Below are 24,858 nucleotides of genomic sequence, written 5' to 3' on the forward strand. Positions count from 1 at the left end.
AAGTTATGGCAGGAAAAGAGGGACTATAAATGTATTAATTCAAGGATTATGTGGAGTTAAATTAAATAAAGGTTGGATGGAAAAAGTGGGTTATAGTAAGTGTATATGCACCTGGAGAAGAGAGAAGTGTAGAGGAGAGAGAGAGAGATATTGGGAAATGTTGAGTGAATGCGTGGGGAGTTTTGAACCAAGTGTGAGAGTAATGGTGGTTGGGGATTTCAATGCTAAAGTGGGCAAAAATGTTGTGGAGGGAATAGTAGGTAAATTTGGGGTGCCAGGGGTAAATGAAAATGGGGAACTGTTAATTGAGCTATGTGTAGAAAGAGATTTGGTAATATAAGTAATACGTATTTTATGAAGAAGAGGATAAATAAATATACAAGGTATGATATAGCATGTAATGAAAGTAGTTTGTTAGATTATGTATTGTTGGATAAAAGGTTGATGGGTAGGCTCCAGGATGTACACGTTTATAGAGGGGCAACTGAAATATCGGATCATTATTTAGTTTTAGCTACAGTTAGAGTAAGAGGTAGATGGGAAAAAGAGGAAAATGGCAACAACAAGCAAGAGGGAGGTGAAAGTGTATAAACTAAGGGAGGAGGAAGCTCAGGTGAGATATAAGCAACTATTGGCAGAAAGGTGGGCTGGTGCAAGTATGAGTAGTGGGGGGGGTTGAAGAGGATTGGAATAGTTTTAAAAATGCAGTATTAGAATGTGGGGCAGAAGTTTGTGGTTATAGGAGGGTGGGTGCAGTAGGAAAGAGGAGTGATTGGTGGAATGATGAAGTAAAGGGTGTGATAAAAGAGAAAAAGTTAGCTTATGAGAGGTTTTTACAAAGCAGAAGTGTTATAAGAAGAGCAGAGTATATGGAGAGTAAAAGAAAGGTGAAGAGAGTGGTGAGAGAGTGCAAAAGGAGAGCAGATGATAGAATGGGAGAGCCACTGTCAAGAAATTTTAATGAAAATAAGAAAAAATTTTGGAGCAAGTTAAACAAGTTAAGACAGCCTAGGGAAAGTATGGATTTGTCAGTTAAAAACAGAGTAGGGGAGTTAGTAGATGGGGAGAGGGAGGTATTAGGTAGATGGCGAGAATATTTTGAGGAACTTTTAAATGTTGAGGAAGAAAGGGAGGCGGTAATTTCATACACTGGCCAGGGAGGTATACCATCTTTTAGGAGTGAAGAAGAGCAGAATAAACCATACCCCCGCCCGGGATTGAACCCGAGGTCATAGTCTCAAAACTCCAGCCCGTCGCATTAGCCACTAGACCAGCTAGCCACAATAAGATTCATCCAACTAGGTATATTTCTACACCATAGGAAGGTTAGCACAGGCACAGTGGTCTAGTGGCAAACGCGACGGGCTGGAGTTTTGAAACTATGACCGCGGGTTAAATCCCGGCCGGGGGTATGGTTTGTTTGCAATCGTGTCATTACGATTTCTTGAGTCAAGAGCAGAATGTAAGTGTGGTGGAGGTACGTGAGGCATTACGTAGAATGAAAGGGGGTAAAGCAGCTGGAACTGATGGGATCATGACAGTAATGTTAAAAGCAGGGGGGGATATAGTGTTGGAGTGGTTGGTACTTTTGTTTAATAAATGTATGAAAGAGGGGAAGGTACCTAGGGATTGGCGGAGAGCATGTATAGTCCCTTTATATAAAGGGAAAGGGGACAAAAGAGATTGTAAAAATTATAGAGGAATAAGTTTACTGAGTATACCAGGAAAAGTATACGGTAGGGTTATAATTGAAAGAATTAGAGGCAAGACAGAATGTAGGATTGCGGATGAGCAGGGAGGCTTCAGAGTGAGTAGGGGATGTGTAGATCAAGTGTTTACATTGAAGCATATATGTTAACAGTATTTAGATAAAGGTAGGGAAGTTTTTATTGCATTTATGGATTTAGAAAAGGCATATGATAGAGTGGAGATGTGGCAGATGTTGCAAGTATATGGAATAGGTGGTAAGTTACTAAATGCTTTTAAGAGTTTTTATGAGGATAGTGAGGCTCAGGTTAGGGTGTGTAGAAGAGAGGGAGAATACTTCCCAGTAAAAGTAGGTCTTAGACAGGGATGTGTAATGTCACCATGGTTGTTTAATATATTTATAGATGGGGTTGTAAAAGAAGTAAATGCTAGGGTGTTCGGGAGAGGGGTGGGATTAAATTATGGGGAATCAAATTCAAAATGGGAATTGACACAGTTAGTTTTTGCTGATGATACTGTGCTTATGGGAGATTCTAAAGAAAAATTGCAAAGGTTAGTGGATGAGTTTGGGAATGTGTGTAAAGGTAGAAAGTTAAAAGTGAACATAGAAAAGAGTAAGGTGATGAGGGTATCAAATGATTTAGATAAAGAAAAATTGGATATCAAATTGGGGAGGAGGAGTATGGAAGAAGTGAATGTTTTCAGATACTTGGGAGTTGACATGTCGGCGGATGGATTTATGAAGGATGAGGTTAATCATAGAATTGATGAGGGAAAAAAGGTGAGTGGTGCGTTGAGGTATATGTGGAGTCAAAAAACGCTATCTATGGAGGCAAAGAAGGGAATGTATGAAAGGATAGTGGTACCAACACTCTTATATGGATGTGAAGCTTGGGTGGTATATGCAGCAGCGAGGAGACGGTTGGAGACAGTGGAGATGTCCTGTCTAAGGGCAGTGTGTGGTGTAAATATTATGCAGAAAATTCGGAGTGTGGAAATTAGGAGAAGGTGTGGAGTTAATAAAAGCATTAGTCAGAGGGCAGAAGAGGGGTTGTTGAGGTGGTTTGGTCATTTAGAGAAAATGGATCAAAGTAGAATGACATGGAAAGCATATAAATATATAGGGGAAGGAAAGAGGGGTAGGGGTCGTCCTCGAAAGGGTTGGAGAGAGGGGTTAAAGGAGGTTTTGTGGGCGAGGGGCTTGGACTTCCAGCAAGCATGCGTGAGCGTGTTAGGAGTGAATGGAGACGAATGATACTTGGGACCTGACGATCTGTTGGAGTGTGAGCAGGGTAATATTTAGTGAAGGGATTCAGGGAAACCGGTTATTTTCATATAGTCGGACTTGAGTCCTGGAAATGGGAAGTACAATGCCTGCACTTTAAAGGAGGGGTTTGGGATATTGGCAGTTTGGAGGGATATGTTGTGTATCTTTATATGTATATGCTTCTAAACTGTTGTATTCTGAGCACCTCTGCAAAAACAGTGATAATGTGTGAGTGTGGTGAAAGTGTTGAATGATGATGAAAGCATTTTCTTTTTGGGGATTTTCGTTCTTTTTTGGGTCACCCTGCCTCGGTGGGAGACGGCTGACGTGTTGGAAAAAACAAACAAACAGGAAAAGTGTACGGTAGGGTTATTATTGAAAGAATTAGAGGTAAGACAGAATGTAGGATTGCGCATGAGCAAGGAGGTTTCAGAGTGAGTAGGGGATGTGTAGATCAAGTGTTTACATTGAAGCATATATGTGAACAGTATTTAGATAAAGGTAGGAAAGTTTTTATTGCATTTATGGATTTAGAAAAGGCATATGATAGAGTGGATAGGGGAGCAATGTGGCAGATGTTGCAAGTATATGGAATAGGTGGTAAGTTACTAAATGCTGTAAAGAGTTTTTATGAGGATAATTAGGCTCAGGTTAGGGTGTGTAGAAAAGAGGGAGACTACTTCCCGGTAAAAGTAGGTCTTAGACAGGGATGTGTAATGTCACCATGGCTGTTTAATATATTTATAGATGGGGTTGTAAAAGAAATAAATCCTAGGGTGTTTGGGAGAGGGCTGGGATTAAATTATGGGGAATCAAATACGAAATGGGAATTGACACAGTTACTGTTTGCTGATGATACTGTGCTTATGGGAGATTCTAAAGAAAAATTGCAAAGGTTAGTAGATCAGTTTGGGAGTGTGTGTAAAGGTAGAAAGTTGAAAGTGAACATAGAAAAGAGTAAGGTGATGAGGGTATCAAATGATTTAGATAAAGAAAAATTGGATATCAAATTGGGGAGGAGGAGTATGGAAGAAGTGAATGTTTTCAGATACTTGGGAGTTGGCGTGTCGGCGGATAGATTTATGAAGGATGAGGTTAATCATAGAATTGATGAAGGAAAAAAGGTGAGTGGTGCGTTGAGGTATATGTGGAGTCAAAAAACGTTATCTATGGAGGCAAAGAAGGGAATGTATGAAAGTATAGTAGTACCAACACTCTTATATGGATGTGAAGCTTGGGTGGTAAATGCAGCAGCGAGGAGACGGTTGGAGGCAGTGGAGATGTCCTGTCTAAGGGCAATGTGTGGTGTAAATATTATGCAGAAAATTCGGAGTGTGGAAATTAGGAGAAGGTGTGGAGTTAATAAAAGCATTAGTCAGAGGGCAGAAGAGGGGTTGTTGAGGAGGTTTGGTCATTTAGAGAGAATGGATCAAAGTAGAATGACATGGAAAGCATATAAATCTATAGGGGAAGGAAAGAGGGGTAGGGGTCGTCCTCGAAAGGGTTGGAAAGAGGGGGTAAAGGAGGTTTTGTGGGCGAGGGGCTTGGACTTCCAGCAAGCGTGCATGAGCGTGTTAGATAGGAGTGAATGGAGATGAATGATACTTGGGACCTGACGATCTGTTGGAGTGTGAGCAGGGTAATATTTAGTGAAGGGATTCAGGGAAACCGGTTATTTTCATATAGTCGGACTTGAGTCCTGGAAATGTGAAGTACAATGCCTGCACTTTAAAGGAGTGGTTTGGGATATTGGCAGTTTGGAGGGATATGTTGTGTATCTCTATACGTATATGCTTCTAAACTGTTGTATTCTGGGCACCTCTGCAAAAGCAGTGATAATGTGTGAGTGTGGTGAAAGTGTTGAATGATGATGAAAGTATTTTCTTTTTGGGGATTTTCTTTCTTTTTTTGGGTCACCCTGCCTCGGTGGGAGACGGCCGACTTGTTGAAAAAAAAAAAAAATATATATATATATATATATATATCAGTTGATACATAAAAGAAAATTAAATAAATTTCTAGGGTAGTTCAGCTTATACATAATGTCATATGTATAGGAACATCTTTGTGATACGTATAGCAAAACAAGATGCAGAATTTTAAAATTTAAGTACTGTTGATTTGAAGAATAAAACTTGTATCTTGGTAATAAATTTAAGCAAGTAGTTTGTGTATACTTCTTGTTACTTCAGGCAAGCGAGACCACCATGTTACTACTTAACCCTTTGACTGTCGCAACCCCCAATCCTGAGGTGTCTCCTGGTGTCGCAAAATTTAAAAAAAAAAAAAAATTATTTTTTCTTATGAAATGATAGAGAATCTTTTCCCAATTGTAATGACACCAAAAAAACGAAATTTGATGGAAATCTGACGGAATTATGCTCTCGCGAAGTTAGCGGCCTCGGCGCTGTTTACAAATCGGCGATTTCGCCCACTTTGAGCCCTATTTTCGGCTAATTCCATTGTTCTAGTCGCCCAAACTCATAGCTATTTCTTTAGAACTTGATTTTTTCTATCGATTGAGTACAAGAAACTGCCTATTTACTGATTTCAACTACCTAATAATGTGGTCAGAAATTTGCAATTTGGCCAATTTCACGAAAACTAAAAAATATGACAATTTCAAAATAAGGTCCAGAATGAACAATGTAGACATTCCAGGCTCTAAAATAACGTTTTCTTTGTTCATCAGTCACGTCTCCAGGCCCCTCTGATATTACTCTTGCTTTCTATTTTGAATTTTTATTCAAACAAAAAATATTAGACTTACTATTATGCAGACTACTGCAATGCTGTAATAACTGTATAAATAACTTCAACCCATTCATGACTGCATATTAGAATGGCTAGTTGGACATTTATTGGACAATGGCATCATTTGTTTACTTTTGAACATTGGCAAAAATCAAACATTTCCCCTACTTTGAGCTCCATTTCTAGGTTCTTTTTATATTAAAATCAATCACAAACATCTCTATTTCTGTAATATGTTTTCCACTCTATCAAATGAGACCAAGAAAACGAGAATACAAACATAAATACTATACGAAAATAGACCACAAAGTCGGCATTTTAATTAAAAAAAACGGTTGGAGTTTTTTTTTTCTCATTATGCACTGCGTGCTCCAGGATTTTTTTTATATGGTGCACACTGACCACACTGACCCATTCTCTCACATGTGGGCCTACCAGCTTTCTCCTGCTTGATTTGAAGCCGCTAGAATTTATGAGTATATATACGTCAAACACGGCACCTCGTAAAACGTATATATACGGCCGTGACAGTCAAAGGGTTAATATCGGTTTATTGGTAATGTGGCAACAATTTCACACACTTGAAATATGGTAGTAGGTAGACTTACGTGTTGCTTAATTTACATGATTAGTGTGAAAATTTAAATATGTATGGAAGATTTTAAAAGGGACAATTCATGCTAAATATGAATAATGGGGCTGTATACATGAGAAGTAGGTGCTGTTCAATAATTTTGTTAACAGGCAATTAGATGAGCTAAAATCCAAGCCTGTAACACATCATTCACATGAATGTTAGTGTTTTCTTTTTATAGTTATCTCTACTTATATTTCAACATCTACTATGTAATTACAGTATCCATAAATATTAATTTTTTATTATATTATTCTTACTAGTAGTAGTATACATTACATAAAATTTAGTTTTAAATTGATCACATAGAAGAAGAAAAATCATGTTTATGTATTTAATTTTTTTTAAATTGTAGGTTTTCTCCCCGTAGGACTTAAGTGAGGGTGAGCTCAACGAGCAAGAGGAAGGTGCAGATCAGAGCGCTGCTACAGCTGAGTATGCCAGTAATGATGAAAATGACGTTGATGATGAAACGATGAGTGGAGACAATGACGTGGAGCACTCGGCTGCCTCTTCACTTCTAGCAAGTCTCCATGAAGCCTCAGCACTGCATGAGGGGCCAATTCTTAATCATAGCCGGTCACATAGCTCCAGTTTCCTCTCGGATCTGGACTCTCTAACAGAACAGTTGGGTGCAGTAGGAAGGTTAGAATGTTTTACTAATACATTATATTCTTGTCTAAAGCTTTAATAATTTTTTTCCATTTAAAGAGGTTATGCAGTGATATGGAATATGTAGTAAGCTGTTAAAAGTTATAGATTTTGAACTTAGGTTGGGTAGGTAGCAGATACATCACATATTCTTGCCTAAGTCCCACTAAAGGTGGGCCTTAGGCAAGAATGCTTTATGTCACTCAACGTTAAACTTTTTTATATTTAAACTTTTTCATATTTTGGTTGCATAAAGAGAAAGGGTTAATAATCCTTTGTTTCTAGCATTTTGGTTACCTTCTGCAACATGTGACTTTTGGGAAAAAAAAAGGTCTACACAAAGAAAATGTTGTAGGCATAAGAACTAGCAAGGAATACAGAGGAAGGCAAAGATTAGTGTATACTGAATGTAAGAAGCTCGTATGATTTACCTCTCAGCTTGATAGAACTTGTGATTGAAAGAAAAAGAGGTGCAATCCTACCAGTGTAAAACATTTAACAGGCTTCCTTTTTATACTTATGTGACCACTGGTCAAAATTTATTGCTCTGTTAGGGTAATGAGGTATAATTTCTTGATTAGAGATCATTCATATATATGTATTTGCTTATGGTTTTTGCATTACATAATTACTAATACTTTCTTCATGGAACTAACACAAATCTTGCAGACCAAACCACAGTACTGTGTTGGTAAGGCTCTGTACTTACCATATGGTAACCAAGAGGAATAAGTCTCTTGTACAATATAGGTATGTTTGTTAATACTGAACATATATTTTTTACATTGAGCATAAATACTTTGCTTTTTTTTTTCCCCACTGAGGCAGCGTGACCCAAAAAGAAAGAAAAAACTTTCATTATCATTCAACACTTTCACTATCACTCATACATAATCACTGTCTTTGCAGACACACTCAGATACGACAGTTAAGATGTCCCTCCAAACTGCCAATATCCTAAACCCCTCCTTTAAAGTACAGGCATTGTACTTCCCATTTCCAGGACTGAAGCCCGGCTAACTGGTTTTCCTGAATCCCTTCACAAAATATTACTCTGCTCACACTCCAACAGCTTGTCTGGTCCCAAAAACCATTTGTCTCCATTCACTCATATCTAACACGCTTACGCACACTTGCTGGAAGTCAGAGTCCCTTGGCCACAAAACCTCTTCTAATTCCTCCCTCCAACCTTTTTTGGGGATGATTCCTACCCCACCTTCCTTCCCCAACAGATTTATACACTCTCCAATTCATTCTGCTTTGTTTCATTCTCTCTAAATGACCAAACCACCTCAACAGCAGCTCTTCAACCCTCTGACTAATACTTTTAATAACTCCGCACCTCCTAATTTCCACACTACGAATTCTATGCATGATATTTACACAACACATTGCCCTTAGACACAACATCTCCACTGCCTCCAGCTGCCTCCTTGCTGCAGCATTTACAACCCAAGCTTCACACCCATATAAAAGTGTTGGTACCACTATACTCTCGTACATTCCCTTCTTTATCTCCATGGATAATGTTCTTTGTCTCCAAAGATATCTCAACGCACCACTCGCCTTTTTTCCTTCATCAGTTCTGTGGTTTACCTCATCTTTCATAAACCCATCCGCTGACGAGTCAACTCCCAGTTACCTGAAAACGTTCACTTCTTCCATACTCCCTTCCTCCAATGTGATATCCAATTTTTCTTTATTTAAATACGTAGTTTGATACCCTCATTATCTTACTCTTCTATATTCACTTTCAAGTTTCTATTTTTACACATTCTTGTTATGCTGAAATAATTCGCTTAAGGAGGATCTAACAGTTTCATTTTTTATGCAGTAAATATCAGGTGAACTTGCTACTTTATAAAAGAAAAATTGGGTTCTCCTTAATGCAGTTCAGTAGTAGAGTATATGACTGTGTTGTCCTTCAGAAAATTTTAGTATAGTACTGTACTATATATTTCATATAGTAGACCCATCAAGGGAAGTTCCTTGAAGTCAGTGAGGGGGGCTTCTGCTCCAAGGAATTTCACTTGTGCTCCTATTCCTTGTCATTAATATGCACTCACCCATATGGGTGAGCACATATTACTGACTGAATCAAGGGAGATATGATAACATAGAAAATACTCAGGGGGAATTAATAAGGTAATTAGGGATAGGCTGTTTAAGAGGCAAGACATGGGAACTTTACAACATTGGAAGTTGATATTTTTTTTTTTCTCTTTCAGCATTCAATCGGACTTGAGTTCACCTCAGGGTGATGAAATGATGCTGCTTCACTTATTAGAGATGCAGGGACGAGGTGGCCCTGATCATCGTAGACCTTGGAGCAAACCTGGCCTGGGAGGCATAAGTTAGTATTAGTCATTAATTTGTGGTGCTGATGCTTCACATTTTCTCTGTTTTGTCATTATATGAGTTGTAAAAATTAGTTGATAAATAATCTTCATAAATTTGTCATTCTCATAATTTTTCTTTTGTAGTGAACTGTTTATTTACTTTTTCAGGTATATAGCTGAACTTTGTATATGCTATTTATATTACATTACATTATTCTGAAATGTTGTCTTAGATCATATTTTCCTTCAGGAGATTGACCCTGTTTTTCCTTTCCACCCCAAAGTTATGTCTTGCAACATACTATGTTATTTCTGATAGAATATGATCACTTTTTTCAAAGTAGGTTGAGATCATTTGTACCGAGAATATCTGCCTCTTTTGTTATTAAATACCAGATCTAGTATTCACTGGGAGCAAGGGGCTAGTAACCCCTTCTATATAAATTATTTAGTTTAAAAAAAAAAAAAAACTAATTTTTCTTTTGAGTTCACCCTACTTTGGTGGGATACTGCCGTTGTGTTAAAAAAAAAAGAAGTCTAGTATTGATAGTGGATTGCCCTCTCTGTAACTGCTATTTTAACCCTTTAATTGTCAGCAGCCCTGAGATTGAAAGCCTTTTCTGTATTGACATTTTGAAAAAGTTTTCCTTCTAAAATAATGTGGGAGAATCTTTTTCTGAAGGTAATGATATAAAAAATGCTAAATTTTATTTAAATCTTACAGAATTGTGGAGGCATAAATTGGAGGTCAGGGCACTCTTTATGCAAGTGATTTGTTCACTTTGAGGTCTATTTTAGATTAATTCCTATGCTTAAACTAATCCAGTTCCCAACATAAAAATGATACTGTATTTTATTAAACTGAAGAATTTGATTGCTTATTTGTTTACTGCTCCAGCCTCATAATCTATGTTTTTCCTTTGTGGTAACTAGAATCCCTTGCTTTGTATTGAGTTCTGCATGTATATTATACAGTCCATCATTTATGTTCTCAACTTCTTATGTGTTATGTATTAAACAGTAGATTATATGTCTTCACATTTAGTATTTTGTTTTCTTTTTTATTTTTACCTTGAAAATTTTGACTTTGTATTATTGTAGCTTTTAGTATTTCTTTCTCTAATATTGTCAGTTCACATTATTTATTTTGTATAGTCCCTTCTTACTGAGTTTTCCTTTAACACCAGATTTATGTTGCAATAAAAGTATTATCATGTCTGTGTTGCATCACTAGTATTGCTGTTTATTCTCACTCTTTATCATTGAAAACATTAGTGGTACATACCATTGAGAGAAGCCATGATCAAGTTTTAATCTTGTTTATTTCATGTTGACAGGTTCAAGGCACAAGTCAAACCGTATGGTTCGAAAGCCACTTCTACCCATTGCTTCAAGTGTTCTGGATACACTGCAGCTAGATATGGCAACATTGCTGCAGTCAAACCTGCCAACACACAATGGCATTTCATCACTACAGGCACACACTGGCATCCCAGACCATGATCGTCCTGTTAACCATTTGCAGCATCCACATTCTTTAAATAATTCCAGTCCTATGAAGAGTGAGATTATGTTTATTGCAGATTTATTTTAGTATAATTTTTACGTATCTCCATGGGGAAGTGGAAAAGAATTCTTTCTCCGTAAGCCATGCGTGTCGTAAGAGGCGACTAAAATGCCAGGGGCAAGGGGCTAGTAACCCCTTCTCTTGTATATATTGCTAAATTTAAAAAGAGAAACTTCGTTTTTCTTTTTGGGCCACCCTGCCTCAGTGGGATACAGCCGGTTTGTTGAAAGAAGAATTATTACGTTTGTAGTGTCTCTTTATTTGCACAGTACATTGTTTATATGCCTACTATAAACAGTATGAGATCTTAATGATTATAATTGTTTTGCAGGTAGTTATAGACCTCCATTGGCCCCACGACCTTCCCTCTACACTCAACATTTAGCTGAAGATGCCAAGAAGGAGGCCCAGTCTATGACTAATGTTGCAGATAAGGTATAATTTTAACATGCTCACACAAGCCTACTGAATGCTCAACCTCCTATAATTTTTAAGCCTTGTCCCTCCCTCCAGCCATTTCTAGGATGACCCTTTTTTCTTCTAACTTCCACCCCAAATTTATACACCCTCTCTGTCAACCTAACTCTCTCCATCCCCTCTACATTCCCAAACCACCTCAACAACCCTTCTTTAACTCTGAATTATATCCTTGGTCACCTCATATTGCCTTTTAATGGCTATGCTCTGAGTTCTTTGTATGATATTCATGCCATGCATTACTCTCAAACAAAATATATCCACTACCTCTAGCCTCCTCTTTACTGTAGCATTCGAAACCCATGACTCTCACCCATATAAAAGTATCGGTACCACTATACTTTGGCACATTTAATTTTGTCTCTATAGATAAGTACATATTTTAAGAAAAAGAGGATAAATAAGTATACACGATATGATGTAGGGCGAAATGACAGTAGTTTGTTGGATTATGTGTTGGTAGATAAAAGACTGTTGAGTAGACTTCAGGATGTACATGTTTATAGAGGGGCCACAGATATATCAGATCACTTTCTAGTTGTAGCTACACTGAGAGTAAAAGGTAGATGGGATACAAGGAGAATAGAAGCATCAGGGAAGAGAGAGGTGAAGGTTTATAAACTAAAAGAGGAGGCAGTTAGGGTAAGATATAAACAGCTATTGGAGGATAGATGGGCTAATGAGAGCATAGGCAATGGGGTCGAAGAGGTATGGGGTAGGTTTAAAAATGTAGTGTTAGAGTGTTCAGCAGAAGTTTGTGGTTACAGGAAAGTGGGTGCAGGAGGGAAGAGGAGCGATTGGTGGAATGATGATGTAAAGAGAGTAGTAAGGGAGAAAAAGTTAGCATATGAGAAGTTTTTACAAAGTAGAAGTGATGCAAGGAGGGAAGAGTATATGGAGAAAAAGAGAGAAGTTAAGAGAGTGGTGAAGCAATGTAAAAAGAGAGCAAATGAGAGAGTGGGTGAGATGTTATCAACAAATTTTGTTGAAAATAAGAAAAAGTTTTGGAGTGAGATTAACAAGTTAAGAAAGCCTAGAGAACAAATGGATTTGTCAGTTAAAAATAGGAGAGGAGAGTTATTAAATGGAGAGTTAGAGGTATTGGGAAGATGGAAGGAATATTTTGAGGAATTGTTAAATGTTGATGAAGATAGGGAAGCTGTGATTTCGTGTATAGGGCAAGGAGGAATAACATCTTGTAGGAGTGAGGAAGAGCCAGTTGTGAGTGTGGGGGAAGTTCGTGAGGCAGTAGGTAAAATGAAAGGGGGTAAGGCAGCCGGGATTGATGGGATAAAGATAGAAATGTTAAAAGCAGGTGGGGATATAGTTTTGGAGTGGTTGGTGCAATTATTTAATAAATGTATGGAAGAGGGTAAGGTACCTAGGGATTGGCAGAGAGCATGCATAGTTCCTTTGTATAAAGGCAAAGGGGATAAAAGAGAGTGCAAAAATTATAGGGGGATAAGTCTGTTGAGTGTACCTGGTAAAGTGTATGGTAGAGTTATAATTGAAAGAATTAAGAGTAAGACGGAGAATAGGATAGCAGATGAACAAGGAGGCTTTAGGAAAGGTAGGGGGTGTGTGGACCAGGTGTTTACAGTGAAACATATAAGTGAACAGTATTTAGATAAGGCTAAAGAGGTCTTTGTGGCATTTATGGATTTGGAAAAGGCGTATGACAGGGTGGATAGGGGGGCAATGTGGCAGATGTTGCAAGTGTATGGTGTAGGAGGTAGGTTACTGAAAGCAGTGAAGAGTTTTTACGAGGATAGTGAGGCTCAAGTTAGAGTATGTAGGAAAGAGGGAAATTTTTTCCCAGTAAAAGTAGGCCTTAGACAAGGATGTGTGATGTCACCGTGGTTGTTTAATATATTTATAGATGGGGTTGTAAGAGAAGTAAATGCGAGGGTCTTGGCAAGAGGCGTGGAGTTAAAAGATAAAGAATCACACACAAAGTGGGAGTTGTCACAGCTGCTCTTTGCTGATGACACTGTGCTCTTGGGAGATTCTGAAGAGAAGTTGCAGAGATTGGTGGATGAATTTGGTAGGGTGTGCAAAAGAAGAAAATTAAAGGTGAATACAGGAAAGAGTAAGGTTATGAGGATAACAAAAAGATTAGGTGATGAAAGATTGAATATCAGATTGGAGGGAGAGAGTATGGAGGAGGTGAACGTATTCAGATATTTGGGAGTGGACGTGTCAGCGGATGGGTCTATGAAAGATGAGGTGAATCATAGAATTGATGAGGGAAAAAGAGTGAGTGGTGCACTTAGGAGTCTGTGGAGACAAAGAACTTTGTCCTTGGAGGCAAAGAGGGGAATGTATGAGAGTATAGTTTTACCAACGCTCTTATATGGGTGTGAAGCGTGGGTGATGAATGTTGCAGTGAGGAGAAGGCTGGAGGCAGTGGAGATGTCATGTCTGAGGGCAATGTGTGGTGTGAATATAATGCAGAGAATTCGTAGTTTGGAAGTTAGGAGGAGGTGCGGGATTACCAAAACTGTTGTCCAGAGGGCTGAGGAAGGGTTGTTGAGGTGGTTCGGACATGTAGAGAGAATGGAGCGAAACAGAATGACTTCAAGAGTGTATCAGTCTGTAGTGGAAGGAAGGCGGGGTAGGGGTCGGCCTAGGAAGGGTTGGAGGGAGGGGGTAAAGGAGGTTTTGTGTGCGAGGGGCTTGGACTTCCAGCAGGCATGCGTGAGCGTGTTTGATAGGAGTGAATGGAGACAAATGGTTTTTAATACTTGACGTGCTGTTGGAGTGTGAGCAAAGTAACATTTATGAAGGGATTCAGGGAAACCGGCAGGCCGGACTTGAGTCCTGGAGATGGGAAGTACAGTGCCTGCACTCTGAAGGAGGGGTGTTAATGTTGCAGTTTAAAAACTGTAGTGTAAAGCACCCTTCTGGCAAGACAGTGATGGAGTGAATGATGGTGAAAGTTTTTCTTTTTCGGGCCACCCTGCCTTGGTGGGAATCGGCCGGTGTGATAATAAAAAAAAAGATAAGTACCCTTTTTTTTCCACATACCTCAACACACCACCCACTTTTTTACTCGTCTATTCTATGGCTCGCCTTTTTTTTATGGACCCATCTGCTGGTATGTTCACTCCCATTATATATTTGCAACATCTGCCACATGACTTCCCTATGCACCCTATCATATGCCTTTTCTAAATTCCTAAATGCGACAAACAGTTCCTTACCCTTATCTGTGCATTGCACATTTATATGCTGCAATATAAACTCTTGGTCTACACACCCTTACCCTTCGTAAATACTCCTGATCCTCTTCAGGAAGGATTCTAAAATGGTAGAGAATCCTTTTTTGAAGAAATTGACACCAAAGCATATGAAATTTGATAAAAAAACTTGTGGAATTACACAGATACAAAGTTACAAAGTTAGCAGTCTGGGCACAATTTACACATTGGCAGTTTTGCTGACTTTGAGTCCTATTGCTCAATTCGACCAAATTCTTAGCTCTTTCAGTAGTATACATTCCTTTCTATTGATTGAGCACTGCCACCTGAAACAACTGCCCACTTGTAATAAAAATATTTCCTCTGTTCATTAATCATGTTCCCAGGCCTCTCCTATATTACACTTACTTTCCATTTTAAATTTTTCATCACACAAAAAATCAAAGATTTACCTTATTTATCAGATAATAAAATGTAATCAGGGATGATTTTTTTCTTATGATTTACGGCATCCTAGTCATTGAATCAGACCTAGTAAAAGACCCACAAAACAGACCAGGGGTGTAAGGGGTCCTTACCCGTCCTCAGAAAAATCACCAAAAATCAACTGTTTCTGCTGTTAAGTTCTGAAACCAACACGAACATCTTTATTTCTTTAATTGTATCAAGTGATACCAAGAAACAGCCAATTAAACCATATAAAACATCCTAGAAAACACAACGAAGTCACTACAGCCTCTCCTCACTTAATGACGGAGTTCTGTTCCTGAGACCACGTCGTTAAACAAATTCATTGCCAAGTGAGGAGCATACTATAATGGTAGTGAGTTTGTGTCAACCATCTTATTGTTTTAATGCACCATTTATAACATTTCTGGTATATTTTTAAATGTTTATACAGTAGTGTACTGTATGTAATACAGTATATTGAAATAAACAGAATAGAGGAAATTAGCTCTAATATACATTATTTAGTTATGAATATTGGTCAGAGAGCCTGTCGTAAGTCTGAATCGTTGGTAAACAAGTACATCGCTGAGTGAAGAGAGGCTTTATATTAAATCAAACGCAAGATCAGAGTTCTGTTTTTCCCATCATGCACTGCATGGGGCAGGATTTTTTTTTTATACTTTGCACACTGTGCACAAGCCCATTCTCACAGCTTATCTGAATGAGCTGATCTCATGACATAGAACTACACAAGGGACCCTGGCCTGAATGACCATGGCAGCCACTGAAAAGGTTAAAATATTGCACTTTGTTTTGGTAATTGCATTATTGAAGGATTTTTTCCATTTAAAATTGTACCTTTTTCATCCAGAATAATTGTAACCAAGAAACCTATGTTAAGCTATTTATTCAGGAGTTAGAGTAGTGTTGTGGAATGGGTAATTCATCTCATACAGCTGAGAGAGGAATTTATGGTTAACTGGCAATGGATAGGAGTTGGTGGTATCTCCAGTTAAGCTAGGGTTTCTCTTTATCCGTTATCCAGATAAACAAGGTTCAAAAATTGCTTAATTGCAAGTGCAATATGGTGAACAGTGTTAAACTACCACATTTTCTTTAGTTTGATTGTAAACAAAGAAAAGAACCACTTAAAATGCCAATATTGTTTCCTCTACCTTGTAAGCATTTGTGATTATGTTCTACCATCACATTTCACTCATGGAGCAAAATCTGCCCTATCATTTGATACTGTACATTTTCTGTTTTTATAATATAAAAGGTTAAATTTTTTTTTTTTTGTTTATTGTAGAATAATTTATTTCAGGATTTAAGTGAGTCATCAATGTGTGACCTCTCCTTAGACCCTGTGTCACTTTCTGATATGACTTTAGAAGAAGGACCTTTATCTGGGGCTGAAGAACCCGAGTCTCTGGGGGCATCCGGTACAGCGATAAGTGGTACATCTTCTGCAGCTGGTGGAGCATTATCTGGAGGAGGGCCTGCAGCTGGTGAGGGGGAGAATGGTGTCAGCAGCGACAACACCAGCGGCTATGTCAGCGACGGCGGAACAGAGGTACCTTGCATCCCCGCCCTCAACACTGCAAGGCTCATCGCACGCATGAAGTAAGATCACCACCACCTCAAAGCCATCAGCAGAACACTGCTAGTATATCAGTCGGTACCTTTTTTTAGGAGAAAAGGGTTCGTGGAGATTTCCTCTACAATTTTTAAAAAATGCAAAACAGTTACACATTTGAATTTGAGCTTGCGGTGGTTGACTCGGTAAATGCACATACATTGTATTAGTTTGTACTGTTAGTAGTTAATGGTGGGTATGATTCTCCAACATTTAAATTTAAAAAAATTAAATATGTAATAGTAATTGTACATAAATATGTGCACTACTTTATTATTAAAAAATTAATTTTCTTGACATGCAAGACCTCTGTGAGGCCAAAGAGCTGATAGGGGTTAAGAGCATTAATCTGTTGGAAAATCATTCAATAAATAATCCAGGGCACAAACCTGATCACTCACAGGTAGACTACACAACTGTGAAGAGATCCTCAGGAGGCTGCACTGCATGAATCAGTGTACACATTGCTTGCCAGTACTAATCTCTTAACCCATTAGTCTTTGAGTTTTGCTCATCTGTCCATTTTATCATGACTACTTTATATTCACAGTGCACTCTGCCATCCAGTCTTACTAGACAAGAGTGTAATGTGTAGCATAGCTTGTATTGCATGTCCAATATTGAACTGTAAAAATACTAGTACATCAGTATTTAAAGAAAAATTGATATTGTTCTCCATGGACACATTTATTATTTTACTTTTTACTTCATTCTCAGTTTAAAAATAAACATTTACGACTGTTTACACAGATATTGTTCATAGATAAAATATGGTCTCAGTTTTATTTTGTTCTGGACTAATGATTTCTTCATTCTACTGATATGTTTTACCAGGGTTTTACTTGCTGAGAGAGGAGAAAGAAGTTTTGTTAAATGGACTTTGTGAAATATATTTTTAGATGCCTAGTTCAACTTCTGATATTTATATTAGAGATAAGTGTGTTGCTTCAAAAATTTACATTACAATATCTCTTGGAAAAAGTGTTAAATTTTTAAATGAAAATATTTGCTAAATTGTATTAGAAAACATTATTTGCACAATTAATGATTCATAAAAATGATAGTATAGATTTCAATTATGATTATGTTTGGTTGCTTGTTTCACAATTTCTTTTATTTCATGCAACCCGTAATAGGTAGACAATTCAGGTGTGTAATTGTCTTTTTGGTGTGAATGCATTTGTGAAAGAAAGAATAATCAGCTTTATTGCATGTTGTAATCTCTTTGAAAACTAAGTGTTGATGAGGACATTTTTTTAGCCATCTTTACTTTTAGAACACAACGGAAAAGATTTTTGAAGAATTTTTTCATTGAAAGTTAATTAATACGGTAGAATGCACAATACAGTAAAATTTCTGTTATCCATTGCTTTTTGCTATGATTTAAACATTTAAACCAGTGTCAATTTTGTAAAAATATAATGCAATAACTTTCTGGAAACCTCTCATTGGGCCAAATATTTCTGCTGCCAGGAATATTATCAGTCAGTGCTGCTGTATAAACATGTATCTATATTTCTTTACAACATTAAACTTGCAGACTAAGAGCTGTTAATCTAACATGACTCATTTCAAAACTCACCACTGAGGTATACTATCACACCCATCAGTTAGCTAACAACCAGATACTGTTTACTGCTTGTTGAACAGGAGCAACAGGTGTAATGGCACTAAATCACAATTGTCTGGATTTTGAACAAGTGTCCTTCATTCATGAGCCTAAGGCACTACCACTGAGCTACAAGTTTATAGATATAACTAAAATTAAACATCTGCTTCAATTAATAATTACACTAAATATTGTTGATATGTAATGCAATTATGTCTTTAATTTATATTTTTTCCGAGTACACACTGAGGTACCCTGGCATTTATTCCTTATACAGTATCTCCCCGTGTTCACCTCCAGTGCAGCCAACCTCAGTCGGAGGTGTTTATACAAGTATTGTATTTTGAGGTAAATTGCATTTTGAGGTAAATTGCACTCATTTTGATTAGAAAAGAATTCCCTTGGGAATAACACTGATGAGGCTTCTGCTTATAAATGTTTTGTCAGCTGAGAATTAGCTTGATATTGTATGTAAACTGAGTGTAAATATGACATGATGAAGCTGGCATGCAAGTGTGGAATTAGAAGTAAAGTTTGAAAGAAAGGGGCAGAAAGACTGATATGTTAAGGTTTTTAGTGGCTTGAAATGCTGGAGCTGGGGCCTAAACTAATTGATTTAGTAGGAAAATATTGAAGTGACCTAAATATCAGAATGCAGATAATGTACCCTGAAGTGAGCTGCTGGGTTGTGTGTATTGAAACTAGTAGTTGAAACCTGCAGGAAAGGGGTTGGCCTCTCAGTTCACATACAACCAATTTTAAGATGAACGATGGGTGATCTGCTAAATTTAATTAAATGGTTGTCTCTGTCATCACTATAAGAATTGATAATTGTTACAATTGCTCCTAATTGTTGACCATGATTTTAGGATATTTATAAGAGAATTTTAAAAAGTTGGTATCAGAGTTTGAAAGGGTGTGTAGAAATTGAATGTGAGTGCAGTAAAGACCAATATATGTATGTGTAAGAAATTTCCCTGAATCCCTTCATAGATATTACCTTATTCACACTCCAGTAGCACACTTCAAATCTCTAATACTATCTATCTACATTCCAATCAAAGATGCTCACACATGTCTACTGGATACTGAAGTTTGTATGTACTCACCTGCATGTGGTTGCAGGGTTGAGTCTCAGTTCCTGGCCCCACTTCTCAACCTGCCAGGTTCACTTTCTCCTAGCCTCAGCTCTGTCTTACCTATTCTTAAAACTACATGGAGTCTGCCTCCAATACTTCATCAAGATCATTCCACTTCCCAACCACCTTGGAACTGAAGAAATGCAGTATTTCCATGTGATTCAGATCTATCTTTTTAACTTCCAGCTTTGCCTCAATACGTTTCCTGCCTTTCAAACAGCCTATTCTTTAGAATATTTTGTAGGTTATATATCTCCCTTGGTCATTCCATCCTCCAGGATCATTAGATTCAGTTCCTTTAGCCTCCCTTTGTACCCCTTAGATCTGGAACTAATCTTGTTACATAGTACTGCACCTTCCTGGTATGATCTCAATACCACCATGCTTGAATCACACCCTCTTGGGCAACTTATCTTGTTCCATACTTCCTATATGACCAAACCATCATTACACGTATTCAGCTCATTGAATTATGCCTTTCCTATCAGCATGGTGTTTTCAAATTTATTCCCTCATTTTTACTTGTGTAATGTTTGCAATACATATAAAACTCAAACAAATATTTCTACTGCCTAGTCTTCTCCTGCAAGTCATATATTCTGATACTGTATATCTTTTCTGCACACATTGACGAACTTTTTTCATACTCATCTTGAGTGGAGTCCTCTAGACATTTTCAGTGTTATTTATTGGGTGAGATCCTCTAGACATTTTCAGTGTGAGGTTAGATCAGTACATAAAAAGAAATACAACACAAAAAATAGATTTGAATAGTCAAGCCAGCCATAGGATTTTTGTAAAAAATAGTTCCATTTCTTCCCATGCCAGAAGCTCTTGTTTTACCCTCATGATAATGATCATGCAAATGGTTAGAGCAATACTAAAGAAATATGGCTATTCTCTTGGTATGGGCTGAGTTTGTTGTTTTTGCTTGCCATTTTAGCAAGTGTGGCATGCCATTTTTTATAGAAATCTATCAACAATTTTTTTGTTTTTTTTAAATTTTATGATTTCCATTTTTCATCTATCTTGCACATGACTAAAAGTGTGCTCACTGGATTTCCTGCACCTAAATCTCTTGAAATACACTATATGAATGACAGTGCTTATGAGTTAAATGAAGTAATATTTGGAGATAAGACATCTGAAACAAAACATTTCTCCCTTGTGTTGGGAGGTTCTGACAGTTTGTATCTGTTCTTCCCCACTACCATGCATGAAAGCTCAAATACCTACAGTTGCTTCTCACTCTTTTTCTTAGTAACTTCTGGTCTCTTTTTTTCATGCCGTTGCAGTGTACACTGGTGGTTCTAGATCCTCTGATGGTGTCAGGTTTGCAGCAGTGTTTCTGGACAGTGTAGTGCAAGGGCATTTATTAGACTCGGCTAGCATTTTTACAGCTGAATTGTATGCAGTTCTCATGGCAGTTATCCGTATTGCATCTATGCCTGTCTCGCCATTTGTAGTAGTCTCAGACTCCCTTAGTTCTTTGCAAGCTATTAAAAATTTGATTCGCCTCATCCCCTGGTTATGCTGCATTTCTAGCAAAAACAAAGATATTGTTTTCTGTTGGGTCCCAGGTCATGTTGACGTTCAGGGCAGTGAGCAGGCAGACACTGCTGTATGGTCAGCAGTACATGACCTCCTAGTTTCATGTAGAGGTGTTGCATTCACAGACTATTTTGCTGTAATCTCTAACCACCTTTGCAACTGTTTACCTGGAGAAGGTTTCGAGGGTCAACACCCCCGCGGCCCGGTCTGAGACCAGGCCTCATGGTGGATCAGGGTCTGATCAACCAGGCTGTTACTGCTGGCCGCATGCAAGCTGACATACGAACCACAGCCCGATTGGTTCTGTCTGATATGACACAACAAATTACATTCTATCAAACCAAGTTTAGGTTTCTGGCCATCTTCTCGTCACCGATGGCAAGGTTGGGAGACTATGCTCTCACGTCTCGCATCGGGCACACTCTTCTTACTCGCAGGTATCTCATGGAGAGGCACCCTGTTCCACTGTCAAAAATTGTCAGGTTCCAGTTTCGGTATGCCATATTCTATTGGACTGTCCGATCTATCAACTAGCACTGAGAAATTTACCTCCTATGTCATCACTGCTCTAACACCCTTACTTTATCTTCCATCCTTGCTGAGAGACCTGCCTTTGACTCACACCCCCCTTGTTGACATTTTGACAGCAACTGATTTACTGTACAGACTTGATACTTCCTTTAATACCCCTCACAGCCTCTTTATATTTTTACCTCTGTTCTCCTCTCCATCCTTGCTGCTCTTCAATCCAGCAAAACCCCCTGCCCTGCAGCGATGTATGACCTTAGTAGGTTTAGCACTATTTGATGGTATAAGAGGGAGAAATTCACAATGGTGTTTGATGGCATCATCACACTTAAGGCAGTTGGCAAGTGTAATACTGACCAACACATGCACTGCCTCACTTTCCAACACACCCTTCTTCAGTGATGAGTAAAATACATGGGTGAACTTTTCAGTAACTGCGAGGTATCCAGGAACATAACCCCCTGACAATATTAAACAAATGAAAAATATTACAAAACTATCCCCATCTGCTTTCAACATGTCAGTTTCATCAATCCCTGATTCTTCTTCAGCTTTAAACCTGCTCATTGCCTCAACCACTTCCTACATACTTATCTTTGGTTGCTCCTTCCTCCAAACAGATCCCATTCCTTTCTGTCACATGCATGAAATCACTGTCTTTTCCATCTGGAAAAGACCCAGGCCAGGATGTACTGGCAAATCATTCAAGTTCAAGTTCTTATTAACATTTTACATTTAACCCATTTTAAAATGTTTTCTCCATTACCTTCACCTTGTGTAACATCTCACCATTTTTACTCTGTTATGATGTCTATTTAATGTTCTGCATACCTTCTCACCACATTTGTCTTGCTAAAACTAAGTAAATTTCTTTCCACCACTTTTCGACCACTTTTTCGTGTCCAAACTTTGTCTTCATGTGTACTTTATTGTTGGTTAGTGGCAGGGAATTTACTGGTATTCTGTTAGCATTCTAACAGGAAGGTGAGAATGTTTTAAATTTTAATGTGTATTTCATGACTGAATACATAGGCAGGTTATGGCTTTTGAGTAGAAGAGTGAAATTGGTTGTAAAAGCTTTGAATGCCTAATGTAAATTACAGACAGTACTGTATCATGAACATAGATTACTGCCTAACATTCAAAATAATAAAACTAACAAAAAGTGGTATGTGGTTGAAGACTTGGTGAATGAATTGTTACAATAGTAGTTTGAATCATTAATCATTCTTAGTGAACCTTAGCTTAACTTTTTCTTAATTACATTTTTTTAATTATTTTTTTAGAAATTTGCATATAACTTAAGCATTATATTGCAGCAAAATGGCAGAAACCAAAGGAAGTGAGAAGGGGAGTTGGGCAGCAGCTGCCGCAGGTCTCCCGTTTACCCTTGGCTTTAAAGTGCCCGCAGAGAAGCATACCCAAGATAAAGCTCAGGACAAAAGCAGGGACAAAGATGATAAAAGACCCACTAAAGATGACAAGTGAAAAGAAGTATGAGGTTGGTCTTGGTTTTAAGACAGCAGGTGATGCAGAGGGTTTCAGATTAAAATGATTTATTCTTTTATAAAAAATGTAGATAGAATATAGAGTGAATTAAAATTCCTTAAGAAGTAAATGAATTGAATAATCCAAAAATTTTGGAAGGAAGAGTGAAATTCACAATGAATCGAGAATAAATTGTTACAAAATTCGATTACTTGTTTTAATTATTGATGCAAGAGAAAGAATGACAGCTAAGTATATTTACATATATGATTAGTTTAGAATATTAAAATTGTAAAGACAAAAAGAGTAGGCTCATTTAAGGAACAAAGGTTACTTTTCTTACACCTGCTCCTTAAAACTAATTTCACATAATTTTCAAAAGTTTGCAGTTAAATTGTTTTATTTTAGCCAGTCTTTTATAATGAAATTAATAGTGCCAGTCTTAGTTTTACTTTGTCAGTAAAATTGCAGTAAATTGTGAAGTACAGGTATGCAAGTCAGTGTAAAAAAATTAGTTCCTAAACATAGTTAAAATATTTAAAATGCCATAATTATTTTACCAATTAAATAAATGAAGTGGCATATATAATGTGGATTCTAACTGGAGTAGATTTTTTTTTCTACCAAGAGTCTTTAATACTTTGCAAGTATAGCTTTTAGTATTAAGACTGGTTTGACTAGCTTTAGTCATTGAATGAAGTGGTAGGCTGTAAAAAAAAAAAAAAAAAAAAAAAAAAAAAAAAAAAAAAAAAAAAAAAAAAAAAAAGTGCTTGTGTACACTGAACACATTGGGATAGTAAACAAGCTACTAGTGTCAGTTACTGGGAATATAAGCAAGCAGCTCAGGTTGTTTAATAAATGATAGAGAAAAAAAAAAAAAGTGTTCATTTTCCATGTAAAATTTTAACCCCCCTTTTTTCCTACATTTATACTTGTTGGTCTATCCATTTTCTCCATTCCACTATTTTCTTTTTGACTTAGCCTGTTTTTCATTATTATTAAATGGCAACTGCTTAATTGGGAGTTAAACCAGCATGTAGAATTTTGTAACAAATAATTCAGTTGTTTCCCAAAAGAAGAAAAGGATCAAATTTTATTTTGAAGAATGGTTAGAACTAGGATTTGTATCAAAACGGAATGTACTGTACTGTTATAATTTTTTTTTCTCTTGCATCAGAAAAGGCTTGCATGAAAATTGTGGTAGGATTACAAACCAGCTTTTTTATAATATGTGCATTTTATGCACTATGCTCAGTGAATTTCTTGATATTCTTTGTATATGCATCAGTCTTGTATCACTGCAACTAATACCCGGACAAGAATAAAGTTATGAAGTTAATTAATGAAATGTTGAGTGAATGCGTGGGGAGTTTTGAATCAAGTGTGAGAGTAATGGTGGTTGGGGATTTTAATGCTAAAGTGGGTAAAAATGTTATGGAGGGAGTAGTAGGTAAATTTGGGGTGCCAGGGGTAAATGTAAATGGGGAGCCTTTAATTGAGCTATGTGTAGAAAGAAATTTGGTAATAAGTAATACATATTTTATGAAAAAGAGGATAAATAAATATACAAGGTATGATGTAGCACGTAATGAAAGTAGTTTATTAGATTATGTATTGGTGGATAAAAGGTTGATGGGTAGGCTCCAGGATGTACATGTTTATAGAGGGGCAACTGATATATCGGATCATTATTTAGTTGTAGCTACAGTTAGAGTAAGAGGTAGATGGGAAAAGAGGAAGGTGGCAACAACAAGTAAGAGGGAAGTGAAAGTGTATAAACTAAGGGAGGAGGAAGTTCGGGTGAGATATAAGCGACTATTGGCAGAAAGGTGGGCTAGTGCAAAGATGAGTAGTGGGGGGG

At 37.5% G+C, this 24,858-nt stretch overlaps 1 protein-coding gene across 6 annotated transcripts in view; it reads left to right on the forward strand.

The window, feature by feature from the left end:
• The window catches only part of LOC128701797 (E3 ubiquitin-protein ligase TRIM37), a 96,031-nt gene extending 72,154 nt beyond the window's left edge, over window positions 1–23,877 (forward strand). Inside the window, exons 11-17 of one of the 6 annotated variants that reach the window (XM_053795720.2) lie at window positions 6,733–7,007; window positions 9,242–9,366; window positions 10,690–10,914; window positions 11,251–11,354; window positions 16,371–16,619; window positions 17,819–17,831; window positions 22,829–23,877. In XM_053795720.2, coding sequence (XP_053651695.1) covers window positions 6,733–7,007; window positions 9,242–9,366; window positions 10,690–10,914; window positions 11,251–11,354; window positions 16,371–16,619; window positions 17,819–17,831; window positions 22,829–23,064 — 1,227 coding nt within the window. In that variant the 3' untranslated portion in view covers window positions 23,065–23,877. Of the gene's footprint in view, window positions 1–6,732; window positions 7,008–9,241; window positions 9,367–10,689; window positions 10,915–11,250; window positions 11,355–16,370; window positions 16,670–17,818; window positions 17,832–18,568; window positions 18,640–22,828 lie in introns of all 6 variants that reach the window. The other 5 variants (XM_053795721.2, XM_053795728.2, XM_053795744.2 and 2 more) reach the window with 5 other exon arrangements.
• Window positions 23,878–24,858: the final 981 nt, after the last annotated feature.

Source organism: Cherax quadricarinatus, chromosome 37 (assembly GCF_038502225.1).
Source record: "Cherax quadricarinatus isolate ZL_2023a chromosome 37, ASM3850222v1, whole genome shotgun sequence".
Classification (NCBI taxonomy): Eukaryota; Metazoa; Arthropoda; class Malacostraca; order Decapoda; family Parastacidae; genus Cherax; species Cherax quadricarinatus.